The sequence below is a fragment of the Saccopteryx leptura genome, chromosome 4 (genome assembly GCF_036850995.1).
Source record: "Saccopteryx leptura isolate mSacLep1 chromosome 4, mSacLep1_pri_phased_curated, whole genome shotgun sequence".
Taxonomy (NCBI): Eukaryota; Metazoa; Chordata; class Mammalia; order Chiroptera; family Emballonuridae; genus Saccopteryx; species Saccopteryx leptura.
This window is the reverse complement of record NC_089506.1, coordinates 199205003-199221818: the sequence shown is the minus strand read 5'-3', so window position 1 is coordinate 199221818 and position 16816 is coordinate 199205003. Positions and strand designations below refer to the sequence as shown.

General features: G+C 45.6%; 1 protein-coding gene across 6 annotated transcripts in view; it reads right to left on the bottom strand.

Moving 5' to 3' along the window:
• SMG1 (SMG1 nonsense mediated mRNA decay associated PI3K related kinase) overlaps positions 1-1358 on the bottom strand; it is a 121754-nt gene extending 120396 nt beyond the window's left edge. For 5 of the 6 annotated variants that reach the window (XR_010751158.1, XM_066382538.1, XM_066382537.1 and 2 more), the window contains exon 1: positions 915-1358. Coding sequence is in view for 2 of the 6 variants with exons in the window: in XM_066382535.1 (XP_066238632.1) it covers positions 915-1000 (86 nt within the window). In the remaining 4 variants the exon portion in view is untranslated. Of the gene's footprint in view, positions 1-280; positions 300-914 lie in introns of those variants that run through there. The other variant, XM_066382539.1, reaches the window with a different exon arrangement.
• Between the last annotated feature and the right edge of the window lie 15458 nt (positions 1359-16816).

Here is a 16816-nt window from a genome sequence, read left to right as displayed (position 1 = left end):
AATATTATATACAAAAAAAATATTATATACATTTCAGGAGTTCTAGGCATTGGGCTAAATTCTAAATAGTCTTTGAATACTATAGCACTTAGTCAATAAGAGTAAACCAGTCCTAAATTAAGCTCAACTGACCCATGACTGATCGGAAAGAAAACCACGTTTTTTTAAGTTGATACTCCTATGTATTATATTCACTACCAACTAGGCCCCAGAGCGTCTGAGGGTCAATTCTCCATACTAAGAGTCAATTCTCTACTCCTCTGAGTGGCCAGGTACTTACTGCTCTCCACCGGGTAACTCCCCCTGCACTTGGGGAAAACTTCATTTCCCAGGACCACAGCTGGTCGGCCCCATCAATACACACCCAATCTCATCTCATGCCTCACGACCATCCTGCCTAAAGTCAGAGAAAAACCTTAGAGTTGGGTGTTTTTCTTTTTAAGTATTAACACGTGGGGGGGGGGGGGTCACAGAAGAGATCACAGTTAAGGAGGCCTTTCACCTTAGAGCTGAGAAGGCAAGGGACCAAGGAAGTGAAACGGTAGCAGAAAAGCTCCTGGACTCTCAGGAACCCCGAACTCGAATCCCAACTTGGGGGGAAGATGGTAACTAAAAGGTGTCCCCGCCACCGGGCCCCTTTCTTCACCACTCTTCACCCAACCCCTAGACCAGTGCCTCCGCCGGGCGCTCTGGGTCCCGGCTCCAGCCCTGGGGGTAGAGGAGAGGCATTTAGGCCTCGCCTCCCAGCGGCCTTCCTCCCCGAGCCGGGGCGGGAGGAGACCCAGGAAGCCGCGCCCGGTTCCCAGGGGGTGGAGGACCTAGGCCGCTCCTCCCAGCCCAGCGGCCTTAGGCCTCGGCCCGCCCGAGGCGGGGCCCAGGGGTCGGGGCGGCGGGCTGGGCTCGGGCTCACCCACCTGGGTTGCCAGTCATTCCAGCTCCGCGGGTACTTGGTGCCGCCGCCGCCGCTGCTCAGCCGAGACCCCGGGGCTCTGCGGCTCATTACCTTCCCCGACACGACATGGCCAAGCGCCGCCGCCCGAAGAAGCGCGAGTCGCCGCCCGAACCGACCGTCGCCGACACTCCACTCCGGCCGAGGGATGAGGAGGAAGCCGAGGAGAAGGAGGAGGCGGTGGAGGGCGGGGGAGGCAGACGGCCGTTCCGGGTTCCGCCTGAGCCCACAGCGCAGGGCGAGGAGGCGGGAGTGGCGCGGCGAGGGGGAGGCGGAGGAAGGGGAGGCGACGTCTCTTCCCAGCCCGTGCGCTGCCCGCGACGCCCGGGCCCAAGAGTAGGAGGACAGCGAGGAGGAGGCGGTGGCGGCAGCTCCTCACGCTCACACAGCCACAGCTTCCCCGCCTCCCGACTCCGCCCGCCGCGCCGCCGCCGCCGCACGGCATGCTGGGAAGGAGAGGCGGTGTCGGCGCCCGCCCAGCTAGGGAGAGGGGCGTGCTCTGCTGAGAGGGGCGTGGCTTGATGGGCGTGGTGAGCGGACCGCCCTCCCGCGCCGGGGCTCACCTCCACTCGCAGCAAACCGCGCTAAGGTCTCGGGCTCGCCGCGGGGCCTCATGGGAGAGGGGACTTTGCCACCAACCCTAAACGTGCACCCTCCCAACCCGCCCCGGAAAGCACCTGACCCTGGAGGGCCGTCAGTAGGGGTCAACAGGCATCCAATCAAACACCTGGGGTGCCCGCGAGCGCTCGCGCGCTCTTCATTCTTTTCCCCCACACTGTCTAGTGAAAAGAAAAAATAATAGAAATGAGAGGGACTGGATATCCACATATCCGGCCCACACCTGAAGTGTGTCCTGGAATCCTGACACCTTGACAATTTCTTCACACTGTAAAAAACTAAACTAATGGAAGGAAAAGGGGAGTGACCACCAACCTCTGTCCCCACAACTTAACCGTTTCTAGTTTGTTTGTTTTTTTGTTTTGTTTTGTTTTGTTTTAGTGAGAGAGGGAGGGATGGACAGGCTGGAAGGGAGAGAGAGAAGTATCAAGTCTTCATTGCAGCATCTTAGTTCATTGATCGCTTTATCATGTGTGCCTTGACTAGGGGGCTCCTGTAGAGAGAGTGACCCCCTTGCTCAAGCCAGCGATCTTGGACTCAAGCCAGTGACCTTTGGGCTCAAACCAGTACCCATGGGGTCATGGGGTCTGTGATCCCACGCTCAAGCCCTCGAACTTCGGTTTCAAATCTGGATGCCCAGCAACCCAGTCCGATGCTCTGCGTCACTGCCCGGTCAGGAATGAACTGTTTTGAAATCCTCTCATCCTAGCACTTGCCCACCTTCCCCACCAGAACGAATTCTGCTAGAGTAGAGCAAACCTGAGCACTCCTCCCCACTCCACCCCTACAGTCTCCCCAAAAGACTTCTTTATTAAAGCGCCTAACACATACTGGGGATGCAGATACAGATATAAAAGGTGGGCAAGATTCACATCAAACAGGTACCTGGAGTTACCTCTGGAAGAACAGTTAAGGGGCCTTAACTTTATCTGCCCAGAAGATCTTAACCTATGATTTTATGTTGCAAGAAAAAGTCTTGGAGTAATTTTAAATTACTACCAAAAGTACTTGAAGATTATGAGATGTTGGTATCACCACACACACCCCTCAACCTTTGGCTCCTTGCTTATTCCCCCCACCACCACCAACCTCTCATTAATATGATCCTCCCAATTCTAAAGGCTGGAGAGTTAGATTTTCACATGAGCCCTCCCTCCCCACACCCATTTTCCCATTCAGGGGGTAAGAAACTCCTGCTCCGAACTGGAGCTGATACCTGACTCAAAGGAGAAATTCCCACTAGGTCAGACCTAAGCATGGTCACTCACATGTGTAAAAAAAAATACACCCAAATCAAGAGGGACATATTCCATATGTACACACTCCATCCTGAAATTTGCCCTAGTACCTCCACACTTACCCAGTACCCTGTTGCTGAGGGGAGGATATGAGGAAGAGTCCTATCAGTTGTAAAAGAGGCCCTACAAGAGATGTCCTTTCTTCTCTTATCATTTCCTCTTCCCTATTCTTCTATGAAGAGAAAATGTCCCTTATGAATCAAGGTACAAGATTAGGGATCCTTCATTAGTATGGTCCTCTATGGGAGACTGCTATTCCTGCCACAAGGTATTTTGGTTTTATATGTTTGTAGTTAATGTTTAACTATATAAATAATATTGAATACATTATCCTCATGTATGTTTTTAATCTACAGCCTAATCATGGTTTATTCTTTCATTCAACAAATTCAGCAAAATATATTGAGCATCTGTTAACCCAGCAGTTGGGGACAGGGACAGTGGTCAAGACTCAATCCCTGTCCTCAAGAAACTCTAGAAGTAGGGGTCAGAAAGATAGATCTATTATAAGAGATACTGAAATATTTAGATTTTCCCTGACTTCACCACTCTACAAATCTGTCTTGCAATCTGACTGTAAAGTCGCCTTCTCCCAAACCTTTTTCTTAATTTTAAATTTCCTCAGTTACTTCACTTCTTATGTACCAGGTGAGTTGAGGATCCCCTCTGTAAAGCCAGTAGCCACGGCCACCATCACAGCCGCCTGGCCCATGCAGGTTCGCATTTGATTCGGACAGACAGTAATGAAACAACGAAGCCAAGAACTGGTGGGCCATTATCTTTAATCCTAGCTTGCACCTGGCGGGCAAGTAAAAACACACACTGGGCTCCAAAACCCACTTATTCAGCACTCACAAGCTACCGACTTATCCGAGTTTCCTAAAATCAAAAGTGTCTACCTCACCAGCCTTATTCACCTCTGTTCCCCATCTCCTTCTCTCTACACAAACTCTACACTAACTGGCTTCTCCTTCAGCACTCCACCATCTTGGCTGCCTCTCCTCTCCTCCACATGGTCTTTCTCTGCTCTCCTTTCTAATGCTAATCTCAGGAACCGAGAGAGAGCTAGCTCCCGGTCTGCCCCATTTTATAGTGTAGAAATCAAAATCTTTAATCCAATATACAAACAAGGAAGACTCTGATACAAAGTCACTTAGGGTGGGAAAGGCTTGTTAGGGTATAACAACCCTGCCTGCTTACAGCCTGTCCCCCACACCCAATGCAAACTATAAGTGAGCAAACCTATATATCATATTTACAAACTTATTTGACCAACACCCTCTTTGGGACCCTCAGACCCATGAGCAAATGACTGATGTGACCAAGAAATCATTGATACTTCCCTGAATAGTTTTTTTGGAATACTGATACAGAGACCAAATTATGTTAATTATTCATATTCTAAAATGATTAGCTGTAGAATAACCAGACCCCTGAGAAAAATTACAGGAGTCTTCAAACCCTTCCAAATTTCAGAACAATAGTAGAGTAATTTGAGGAAGGACTCTGGGTTCAAATTCCAAGTCCTCCACTTAAAAGCTGAGGGAGCAACCTCCTCTCACAGTGCCCCAGTTTTTCTTCTGTAAAATGGAGATGATAACAGTAGTGGCAACCTCTTAAGGATATTGAGAGGATTAATAGAGATATTGCATGTAAAGTACTTTGCACAGTGACTGCCACACAGTAAGCAATCAATAAATAATTGCTAAAAATCAGATCTACAACTTCTCTGAAACACATGGTTATTTGGATATTTGATTAATGAAGAAGGAGAAAAAAAGTAACTGGCAGGGGTTGTGCCCTGTTCCACAAACAATCGCTTCTTATTTACCATTGTTTTGTACTTCTGCCTAGAAATCATTAAAAACTCTCAGTGCTGGCAAAGGGATGGTGTAACGGCACAGAAGATAGGTGTCATTTGGCAGCAACTTCCTGGAAAGCAATTTAATACCATGTATCCAAAGACTTAAAATTGTTAATACCCTCTCCCCCAGCATTTCCACTTTTGGGAATCTACTCTAAGAAAATTTGCCACACTGAAGGCAAAGTGATTCTAAAATAAAAATGAAATCATGTCACTATCCTACTTAAACCCATCAATGGCTTCCCATTCTTCTTAGAATAAAATCCAGACTCGTCAGTACTAGGAGCCTAAAGAGCCTGTAAAAACTGGTTTCTCACCCTGACCAGGCGGTGGCGCAGTGGATAGAGCGTCCGACTGGGATACGGAGGACCCAGGTTCGAGACCCCGAGGTTGCCAGCTTGAGCGTGGGGTCATTTGGTTTGAGCAAAGCTTACCAGCTGGACCCAAGGTCGCTGGCTCGAGCAAGGGGTTACTCAGTCTGCTGAAGGCCCACAGTCATGGCACATATGAGAAAGCAATCAATGAACAACTAAGGTGTCGCAAGGAAAAACTAATGATTGATGCTTCTCATCTCTCTCCATTCCTGTCTGTCCCTATCTATCCCTCTCTCTGTCGCTGTAAAAAAAAACCCCCAAAAACTGGTTTCTCATACATTGCAAATATCTCACAGCAGCTCATACCCAGATCAGGATCCCAAAGTGGGGAGGAGGGGGTGTCTCAATTTTGTCTTCATGCTAAAATCCCTACGGCTAGGCTGCACCTCAGACCAATTAAATCAGAATCTCTCAGAGTTGGTCCAGGCATTAGTAATTTTATTTAGTCATTAGTATTATTTAAGACTTCCACAGAGGATTCTAATGTGTAGCCAAGGTTTAGAAACACCACTTTGGAACCTCTAAGCCCTGAAAATGCTATCAGTGCCTCCCCTAACCTCATCTTCCAACATATGTGAGTTATAAAGACAATTCTAAACTACTAGGGAAAAAGGAATTGAGAGCCAAGTTTTTCCCATGGCAACCACTTGGATACTTTAAAATATATATATATACATTCAAATACAATCAAGTCTCAAATTTTTCAAAAAAGTTTTTTCATTTCTTTTTTTTTGTTTGTTTTTTTGTTTTTGTTTTTTCACTTCTTTGGTGGTCTGTTTCACTAGTTCCATTAGCACTTCTCCACTACACTCCAGTCATGAAGACCAATTTTCTGTTCCTGCAACACAAGCTTCTCTAGACTAGTAAGGGCTTTTGCACTTGCTGTTCCCTCTGTCTGGAATGCCTTTCCTACATTATTCCCATTGGGGTTGTGTTGACTGCCAACAAAATGTCAGACAAGATATTGCTTCAGCAAAAAGGATTTGTTGTTGGGGGCTGGGATGGGGGAGGGGTGGAGAAGAGGATTACAATCCAGCATGCATAGCCTTGTTCAAGTTTGGGGAAATCAAAGGAGAGGAAGTTCTTTTATAGAGCGGAAGAGGAAGTTGCTGGTGGGTGTGCTGTTACAACCAGAGAGTTCTTCCTGTATTGCTTTTGAAATCATCATGGGTGTGAGAGCTCCTCCTTAGGGACCTCCCAATTCCTGTCCTGGGTGCAGTCTGTCATTAATTTTGACAAGGGTGAAGGTGAGTGAAGTGCTTATGGTGCTAAATTCAAGGAGGCATTCACTCTCAGAATTGTGCAAGTGCCAAACCTAGTCCTGGCAGCTGGACTATCTCAATTCTTCTAAGAGGTGGTCCCTGACCTCCCAGTCCCCAAAAACTGGTGAGTACCTGTTAGGCAGATAAAATATATTATGCTCTCTTTGTTAAAGATGGCGCTGCCCACGTGGAGGCCATCACCCAGGTGATATTAATGTGTGTTGGGGGTGGGCTGAAGGCAGACAGGATCCTTGTAGCCTGGGGCTTGGTTTTAGGACTAAGCCTTTCCCACTCTTTTAGATGTGGGGTGGTACAATCCCATCATGCCTCGGATAAGTGACTTTGTATTAGAGACTTTCCTATTTTGTATATTGGATTAAAGGTTTTGATTTCTACACTATAAAGTGGGGACAGAACGGGAGCTTGCCCTCTTGGTTCCTGGGATTAGCATTAGAGAGCAGAGCAGAGAAAGGCCACCTGGAGGAGGCCAGGAGAAGCAGCCAAGATGGCGGAGTGTTGAGTGAGAGGCCAGTTAGTGCAGCGTTTGTGCAGGGAGAAAGAAGGAGATGGGGAACAGAGGTGAATAAGTCTGGTGAGCTAGAAACCTTTGATTCTAGGAAACTCGGATAAGTCAGTAGCTTTGTGAGCACTGAATGTGAGTGGGTTTTGGAGCCCAGTGTGTGTTTTTACTTGCCCACCGGGTGCAAGCTAGGATTAAAGATGATGGCCCATCAGTTTTTGGCTCCATTGTTTCTTTACCGCCTGTCCGAATCCAATGCGAACCTGTATGGTCCAGGCTGCTGTGATGGTAGCCCTGACTACTGGTTTTACAGTACCCTTTCCAGGTACTCTTTCATACATCCTAGTTCTTTCCTCAGTGTAAAGCCAGTAGCCAGGGCCACCATCACCACAGCCGCCTGGCCCATGCAGGTCCGCACTGGATTCGGACAGTCGGTAAAGAAACAATGGAGCCAAAAACTGATGGGCCATCATCTTTAATCCTAGCTTGCACCCAGCGGGCAAGTAAAAACACACACTGGGCTCCAAAACCCACTCACATTCAGTGCTCACAAAGCTACTGACTTATCCGAGTTTCCTAGAATCAAAGGTTTCTAACTCACCAGACTTATTCACCTCTGTTCCCCATCTCCTTCCTTCTCCCTGCACAAACGCTGCACTAACTGGCCTCTCACTCAACACTCTGCCATCTTGGCTGCTTCTCCAGGCCTCTCCATGAGGCCTTTCTCTGCTCTCAGCTCTCTAATGCTAATCTCAGGAACCAAGAGAGCAAGCTTCCGTTCTGTCCCCATTTTATAGTGTAGAAATCAAAACCTTTAATCCAATATACAAAATAGGGAAGTCTCTAATACAGTCACTTATCTGAGGCATGATGGGATTGCACCACCCCACATCAAAATGGTGGGAAAGCTTAGTCCTAAAACCAAGCCCCAGGCTACAAGGATCCTGCCTGCCCACAGCCCACCCCAACACACATTAATATCACCTGGGCAACAGGCTTCCATGTGGGCAGCACCATCTTTAATAAAGTGAGCATAATATATTTTATCTGCCCAACACTCAGTATCACCCACCACCATCTGTAAGTATAAGGTTCCCCCCCCCCAGCTCATCTGTCACACCCTTAGGATATGAGCTCTGTCTGTGAAAGCAAAGGCTACATCTGTCCCACCTCAATCCTTTTGAGCCCTAGTACATAGCACAGCGCCTGACCCAGAGTAAGCACTCAAAGATAGTTGTTAATGGGAGGACTGAAATGGAAATTAATTAAAATATGGACTAAGGTTAATACAAAAGTGTTCATCTTAATTTTACTCATTAATAGCAAAAAAAATGTCCAACAACAGGAAACTGATTAGGAGACAGTAGTACATTTATACTTAGAATTTTCTGCAAGCACTAAAAATCATATTTATGGCCTAACTGGTGGTGGCACAGTGGATTGAGTATCAGTCTGGGACACTGAGTATCCCAGTTTAAAACCCCAAGGTCGCCGGCTAGAATATGAGTTCCTCAACTTGAACACAGGCTTGCCAACTCGAGCATGGGTTGCCGGCTTAAGTGTGGGATCAACATGACCCCAAAGTCGCTGGCTTGAGCCCACAGATCGCTGGCTTGAAGCCCAAAGGTCACTGGCTTGAGCAAGGGATTGCTGTATCAGCTGGAGCACACACACACCCCTGGCCCCATCCGGGGACATAGGAAAAGCAATCAATGAATAACTAAAGTAAAGCAGCTATGTATAAGTTGATGCTTCACATCTCTCTCTTCTCCTCCCCCCTTTCTCTCCCTTTCTGTCTCTATCTAAAGAACAAATCATATTTATGAAGAATTTTTAATGAAGTCAGAAAATATTATGTTAGCTTATTAAAAAAACAAAGCATGAGATTTAGGAGTAAACACGTGCTAGGACCTCAACTCAGTTAAAAAAGGGAAGGGGAGGTTTTATAAAAAAAAGATTAGAAGCCTGACCAGGCGGTGGCGCAATGGATAGAGCGTTGGACTGGGATGTGGAGGACCCAGGTTTGAGACCCCGAGGTTGCCAGCTTGAGCGTGGGCTCATCTGGCTTGAGCAAAAAGCTCACCAGCTTGGACCCAAGGTCACTGGCTTGAGCAAGGGGTTACTCGGTCTGCTGTAGCCCCACAGTCAAGGCACATATGAGAAAGCAATCGATGAACAACTAAGGCAGGGGTAGTAAACCTTTTTATACCTACCGCCCACTTTTATATCTCTGTTAGTAGTAAAATTTTCTAACTGCCCACCGGTTCCACAGTAATGGTGATTTATAAAGTAGGGAAGTAACTTTACTTTATAAAATTTATAAAGCAGAGTTACAGCAAGTTAAAGCATATAATAATAAACACTTACCAAGTACTTTATGTTGGATTTTCGCTAAGTTTGGCAGAATAAATCTTTTTTATTTTTATTTTTTATTTATTTATTTATTTATTTTTGTATTTTTTCTGAAGCTGGAAACGGGGAGAGACAGTCAGACAGACTCCGCATGCGCCCGACCGGGATCCACCCGGCACGCCACCAGGGGCGACGCTCTGCCCACCAGGGGGCAATGCTCTGCCCCTCCAGGGCGTCGCTCTGTTGCGACCAGAGCCACTCTAGCACCTGGGGCAGAGGCCAAGGAGCCATCCCCAGCACCCAGGCCATCTTTGCTCCAATGGAGCCTCGGCTGCGGGAGGGGAAGAGAGAGACAGAGAGGAAGGAGAGGGGGAGGGGTGGAGAAGCAAATGGGTGCTTCTCCTGTGTACCCTGGCTGGGAATCGAACCTGGGACTTCTGCACGCCAGGCCGACGCTCTACCACTGAGCCAACCGGCCAGGGCCAGAATAAATCTTTATAAAACAACTTTACTAGCCTGACCAGGTGGTGGCGCAGTGGATAGAGCGTCAGACTGGGATGCAGAAGGACCCAGGTTCGAGACCCCGAGGTCGCCAGCTTGAGTGCGGGCTCATCTGGCTTGAGCAAAGAGCTCACCAACTTAGACCCAAGGTCACTGGCTCCAGCAGGGGGTTACTCGGTCTGCTGAAGGCCCGCGGTCAAGGCACATGTGAGAAAGCAATCAATGAACAACTAAGAAGTCGCAACGCGCAACGAGAAACTGATGATTGATGCTTCTCATCTCTCTCTGTTCCTGTCTGTCTGTCCCTGTCTATCTCTGCCTCTTTAAAAAAAAAACCCAAACAAAACAAAACAAAAAAACAGAAAAAAAACCCCCAAAAAAACAACTTACTATAGTTAAATCTATGTTTTTATTTATACTTTGGTTGCTCCGCTACCACCCACCATGAAAGCTGGAACGCCCACTAGTGGGCGGTAGGGACCAGGTTGACTACCACTTAATTAAGGTGTCTCAGCAAAAAACTGATGATTGATGCTTCTCATCTCTCTCCGTTCCTGTCTGTCTGTCCCTATTTATCTCTCTCTGACTCTCTCTCTGTCCCTGTAAAAAAAAAAAAAAAAAAAGACTAGCAGTCTGGCCAGGCAGTGGCACAGTGGATAGAGTGTTGGACTGGGACACAGAGGACCCAGATTCGAAACCCTGAGGAAGCTGTCTTGAGTACGAGCTCACCAGCTTGAGCACAGGGTCACTGGCTTGAGCGTGGGATCATAGACATGACTCCATGGTCGCTGGCTTGAGCCCAAAGGGTACTAGCTTAAAGCCCAAGGTCACTGGTTTGAGCCCAAGGTCACTGGCTTGAGCAAGGGTTCTCTGGTTTGACTGAAGCCCCCGGTCAAGGCACATATGAGAAAGCAATCAATGAACAACTAAGGTGCCACAATGAAGAATTGATGCTTCTCATCTCTCTCCCTTTCTGTCTGACCCTGTCTGTCTGTCCCTCTCTCAATCTCTTGCTAATAGAGAAAAAATATATACCTAATAATGATGTCCTGTGATAAGTGGGATTGTGGGTGATACTTTTTTCCTGATTATTGCTAGTTTCCTAATTCAGAAGTGCTAGTTATAAGACAAAAATTTTGAAAACTAACATTCAGTATGTGTTGACTGAATAAACAAGGGATGAATATTCATAGGGTGTAGCACTGACCCACCCACATAGACCAATTAAATAAACTTTGGCCAAGGCATTGAGTCTTAGCTCTAATAATAGTGACCCATTCTAGATAATATTTATTGAGCATTTACTAATGCCAAGGACTGAGCCAAATGCTCTGTGTGGGCTACTTCATGGAATTCCCCAAAACCATTTTATGAGGTGGGTATCTCTGACACCAAGAGGAACTGAGCAGCCTGCTCAAGGTCACTTACTGTTTTTAGTCAGGAACTGTCACATGCAGAGACAGAAGGGACATTTGGTCCTGATCTCACATTTGTCAAAGACCTCAGATTTAAACCTTTGACATTATGGCCTAAGGAGGTTATACAGAATCCCAGGGGCATGGTGACAGAAAAGAAGCCTGTTTTTAAATTATTTTTATTTATTTATTCATTTTAGAGGAGAGAGAGAGAGAGAGGGAAAGAGAGAGAAGGGAGGGAAGAGCAGGAAGCTTCAACTCCCATATGTGCCTTCACCAGGCAAACCCAGGGTTTTGAACCGGCAACCTCAGCATTCCAGGTCAATGCTTTATCCACTGCACCACCACAGGTAAGGCAAGAAGCCTGTTTTTTAAAAATTGTGTCCCCTTGCTCAGTTGGTAAGAACATTGTCCAGATATGCCAAAGCTGTGGGTTCGATCCTTGGATGGGGCATATACAAGAATCAACCAAAGAATGCATAAATAAGTACAACAAGAAATCAATGTTTCTCTTTCTCTCTCTAAAATCAGTAAATAATGTTTTTTAAAAAGTGTGTCCCCTTATTGACTCACACATCTCTAGAGGCTCTGCATGAACACTTCACAGTAAATGATATTACCTGGTGAACAGATCATTATATTACATTGTAGTTCTTTCCTCTTGTGTTAAAAGTGTTCAACTGTAAAAAGGAAAACTCTTAATATATATCATAAATTTTCTGCCATTTGCTATTTCTTAAATGTTTAACATACTCAGAGCCCCAAACACTGCGTGTTGACCTGAGCCTTTCTTAACTTCTGAAAGACCCTGACACCCCAGAGTCCTTAACCACCAGGATATTTGTATACAGATCTTCCATTTTTCCTAGATAACTACTCAAATTCACATCCTGATAAACAAAAGATAAGGTTCTCTCTTTTGTTCCCTTTAATCCCTAGACCTGAGGCTGGATTAACCCCAATTAGGTATGGAGGAACTTCTTTCTCAAACAAGAGACTTGAGTACAAGAGTGGTCTTAAAACACAATCTTAAAAGCAAATCCACATCAGAGAGATATTACAGAAGATTTTTAAAAAAAGAAAAACAGCCGTCCTCTTATTCCTGCTCCCAGATAGGAAATCGCTGTCACAGGTCAGGCTCCCTTAGCAAGGGCTATTTTTATAGCCAGTTTTGAAGCTGGTGCTGGAGGAATTTGGCTGGGAAACCTCATGACACATTTGAAATCTCCACTCAGGCTGCCTCAGCTTGAGGCAAGGGCCAAGCTTCTATGAACCAGGACACAAGATGTGCTGCCCAGTGGCTCATGCACTCTCCAAACAATAAAATAGGAGGGCGATGACGCCCAGCCAAAGCTATTTGAGACTTGTAATGTGGAGAAAAAGAGGGGGAGATTCCCCTGTGCTTGGCCACGGTGGTGCCCAAGGATTTGCATGGAGATTCTACAGGAGCTACCTCTTTTGATTCTCAAGATTAAAGAAAATAAATAAATAAATAAAAATAATTAAAGCAATATCAGGGACACATGTAAATAAAATGCAGATTATATACATAAAATCTCCAACAGCAAGGCATTGCCATCTACTGTTTGTACCAGTTATCATTTAACATGCCTATATCTTTCCTTTACTTAGTATCTTTATGAAGAATTGGATTTTATGGGAGCCAGACTTTTTTTTTTTTTTTTTTCAGAGACAGAGAGTGAGTCAGAGAGAGAGAGGAATAGACAGGGACAGACAGACAGGGATGGAGAGATGAGAAGCATCAATCATTAGTTTTTCGTTGCGCATTGCGACACCTTAGTTGTTCATTGATTGCTTTCTCATATGTGCTTTGACCACTGGCCTTCAGCAGACCGAGTAACCCTTTGCTTGAGCCAGCAACCTTGGGTCCAAGCTGGTGAGCTTTTGCTCAAACCAGATGAGCCCGCTCTCAAGCTGGTGACCTCGGGGTTTCGAACCTAGGTCCTTCTGCATCCCAGTCCGATGCTCTATCCACTGCACCACCGCTTGATCAGGTGGGAGCCAGACTTTTTACTTTGAATGCTCATTGGCAAGCATTGTTTGGCCATAGAGAGTGTATCTTTTCTCTCTGGCTTTTAGTAGAAGGAGATCCTAGCTATGTAGCCTTTGGTTTTTTACTCATTTTAAAAATTTTATCTTTCAATTACAGTTTACATTCAATATTATTTGGTATTAGTTTCAGGTGTACAGCATAGTGGTTTAGATAATTATACGCTTTATGAAGTATTCTCCCCGGTTTTTCCAGTACCCCCTGGCACCAAACATAGTTATTACAATATTAACTAAATTCCCTATGCTGTCCTTTATATCCCGTGACTACTTTATTTTTTATTTTTATTTTTTAAAATATTTTCTTTATTAATTTCACAGAGGGGGGAATGGGGAACAAGAAGTATCAACTCAGTTGCTTCACTTTAGTTGTTCATTGATTGCTTGTCATATGTGCCTTGACCGGGCAAGCCCAAGGTTTCGAACCGGCAACCTTAGCATTCCAGGTTGATGCTCTATCCACTGCACCACCACAGGCCGGGTGACTATTTTATTTTAAGCTATGGTTTCTAGTGTCTTTCCCTGAGTTCTTACCAAATTTCAGCCTTCTTAGACATCTTGCCAAAAGTCAGGGCCCACCAGGACTGGGCTAAAGAGCAAAGAGATGAATGTGTGGTAGGGGCGAGAAGAAGAAGTATGCAGGTGGAAGTTAAATCCAGGGTAAAAAAGAGTGGTGCTTTCAGTATTTGCTGTCCCTACACGGAAGACACCCAAAGCCGTTGATGATGATAATGATGATGATGATGATGATACAATTCATATTAACAATAGCCAACATTTACTGGTTCTTGTTACCTGTCAGGCATGGTGCTATGAACTTTACACAACTAGCTCATTGCTAGTTAAATCCTCAAGATGATCACATAAAGTTGGTTGCTTTTCTTACTCCCATCTTTCAGATGATGAAACAGAGACTTATAGAGCAGTGGTCCCCAACCTTTTTTGGGCCACGGACTGGTTTAATGTCAGAAAATATTTTCACAGACCGGCCTTAAGGGTGGGACGGATAAATGTATCACGTGAACAAGACAAGCGTCAAGAGTGAGTCTTAGATGGATGTAACAGAGGGAATCTGGTCATTTTTTAAAAATAAACATTGTTCAGACTTAAATATAAATAAAACGGAAATAATGTAAGTTATTTATTCTTTCTCTGTGGACCGGTACCAAATGGCCCACAAACCGGTACCGGGCCGCGGCCCGGGGGTTGGGAACCACTGTTATAGAGGATGCAACCTGCCCAGGGTGACACAGGCAGCCAATAATAGAGCTGACATGTAAACCCACTTGCAGTTGCCTTGCCTGCTTCCATGTAGCCCCTATAATTTACTTTAGCCAACAATCTGCTTCATCTATCAGATTGTATAAGAAGCCTATTTTCTTAAAAGTAATCAGGTATCACAAGTTTAATTTATCATAATTAAAGAGTTAAAGAGCCCACCAAGTAAGGGAAGGATAAATATTTTCCTCCAGAGCTTCTTGCTGAAATAGAAATATCTGGCTTTTTGGTGGTCTGCTATGTGTGCCATAAATAAAATGATCCCGCCTGACCAATGGTGGTGCAGTGGATCGAGCGTCAGCTGGGGACACTGAGGGCCCTGGTTTGAAAACCCAAGGTCACCGACTAGAGCATGAGCTCATGGGCTTGAGTGTGGACTTGCCAGCTTGAGCACAGGGTTGACAGCTTGAGTGTGGGATCATAGACAACGATCCCAAGGTCACTGGCTTAGGCCAAAGGTCTCTGGCTTGAGCAAGGGGTCACTGGCTCAGCTTGAGGCCCCTAGTCAAGGCACGTATGAGGAGTAGTCAATAAAAAAACAAAGTGAAGCAACTATGAGTTGATGCTTCTCATCTCTGCCCCCTGCCTCTTTCCCATAAATAAATAAATAAACTCCTTAGTTTAATGCCAACAAGGTAAATAAAGGCTTATTCTGGAAGGTCTTTTGTGCTAAAAGGACTTGAAGGTCACAATGGTTGGCATGGTGTATGGACCATCCCCCAGGCATGTCACCTCTCAGGGGACCCTCCCTGCTGGGCCCTGGAAGAAGCTTCTCAGAAAAAGACTTGAGGTGACTTTTGGATGCAGGGGAAGCAGATGGCCGAGTATGACATCATCTCAGGTAAGGGAAACAAAAATATGAAAAGAATAGGATGGTAGAAAAATAATAGCCTAATCTCTAAATCATCAGCAAGTGTTTGGGAAGTGTTTATTCTCAGAAAATACCAAGAGAGAAGAGAGCTAATAATGACAGAGGCTGGCCCTGTGCGCCCAGTTTAAAAGCAAATACCACCTTATTCACCATTTTGTTAAAATAATAATGACTACTTTCTGAGAATTTTAATTATTCAATATATTCGTTTCTAACCACCACCATTCCTCAAACTCTGGGAGGCAAATATTATCAAATCCTCATTTTCACATAGGAGGAAACTATTCTCAGAAAGTTAGTAAGGAATCTGCCCCAGGCCACCCAGCTTTAAGTGACAGAAACTGGTTTTGAATCCTGGATTTTCTGATATCAAAAACAGCTCCCTACTTGAAAACCACCAGAAAGGCATATGAGGAGGAACATTTTTTTTTTTTTTTTTTTTTTTGGCAGAGTCAGAGAGAGTCAAGAGAGGGACAGATAGAGACAGACAGACAGGAAGGGAGAGAGATGAGAAACATCAATTCTTCATTGTGGCTCCTTTGCTGTTCATTGATTAATTTCTCATATGTGCCTTGACCATGGGCCTCCAGCAGACCGAGTGACCCCTTGCTCGAGCCAGCGACTCTGAGTTCAAGCTGGTGAGCTTTGCTCAAACCAGATGAGCCCGTGCTCAAGCTGGTGGGCGACCTCGGGTCTCGAACCTGGGTCCTCCACATCCCAGTTCGACGCTTTATCCACTGCGTCACCGCCTGGTCAGGCGAGGAGGAACATTTTTGTGACCACCCTATGATGTACCAAACTTATGAACATGAAAGGATACTATCAACAAGTGAAGAGGTGCCCTGGCTGGGTAGCTCAGTTGGTTAGAGCATCGTCCGGATACACCGAGATTGTGGGTTTGATCCTTGGTCAGGGCATATACAAGAATTAACCAATGAATACATAAAAAAGTGCGACAAATCAATGTTTCTCTTTCTCTCTCTCTCCTGTCCTCTCTCTCTAAAATCAGTAAATAAGCCTGACCAGTGGTGGTGCAGTGGATAGAGCCTTGACCTGGGACACTGAGGTCTCAGGTTGGAAACCCTGAGGTTGCCTGCTTGAGCCTGGGCTCATCCAGCTTGAGCACAGAATCACCAGCTTGAGTGTGGGGTCACCGGCTTGAGCATGGGATTTTCAATATGATTCCATGGTCGATGGCTTGAACCCAAAGGTCTCTCTGCCTTGAAGCCAAGGTTTCTGTGTTGAGACCATGGTCATTGACATGAGCGAAGCCCTTCAACCCAGGCACATATGAGAAGCAATCAATGAACAACTAAAAAGTGCTGCAACTATGTATGAGTTGATGCTTCTCATCTCTCTCCCTTCCTGTTTGTCTCTGTCTCTCTCACTAAAAAAAAAAAAAAAAAAAGAGAGAGAGAAAAATAAAAAATAGGGTTTGGGAAAA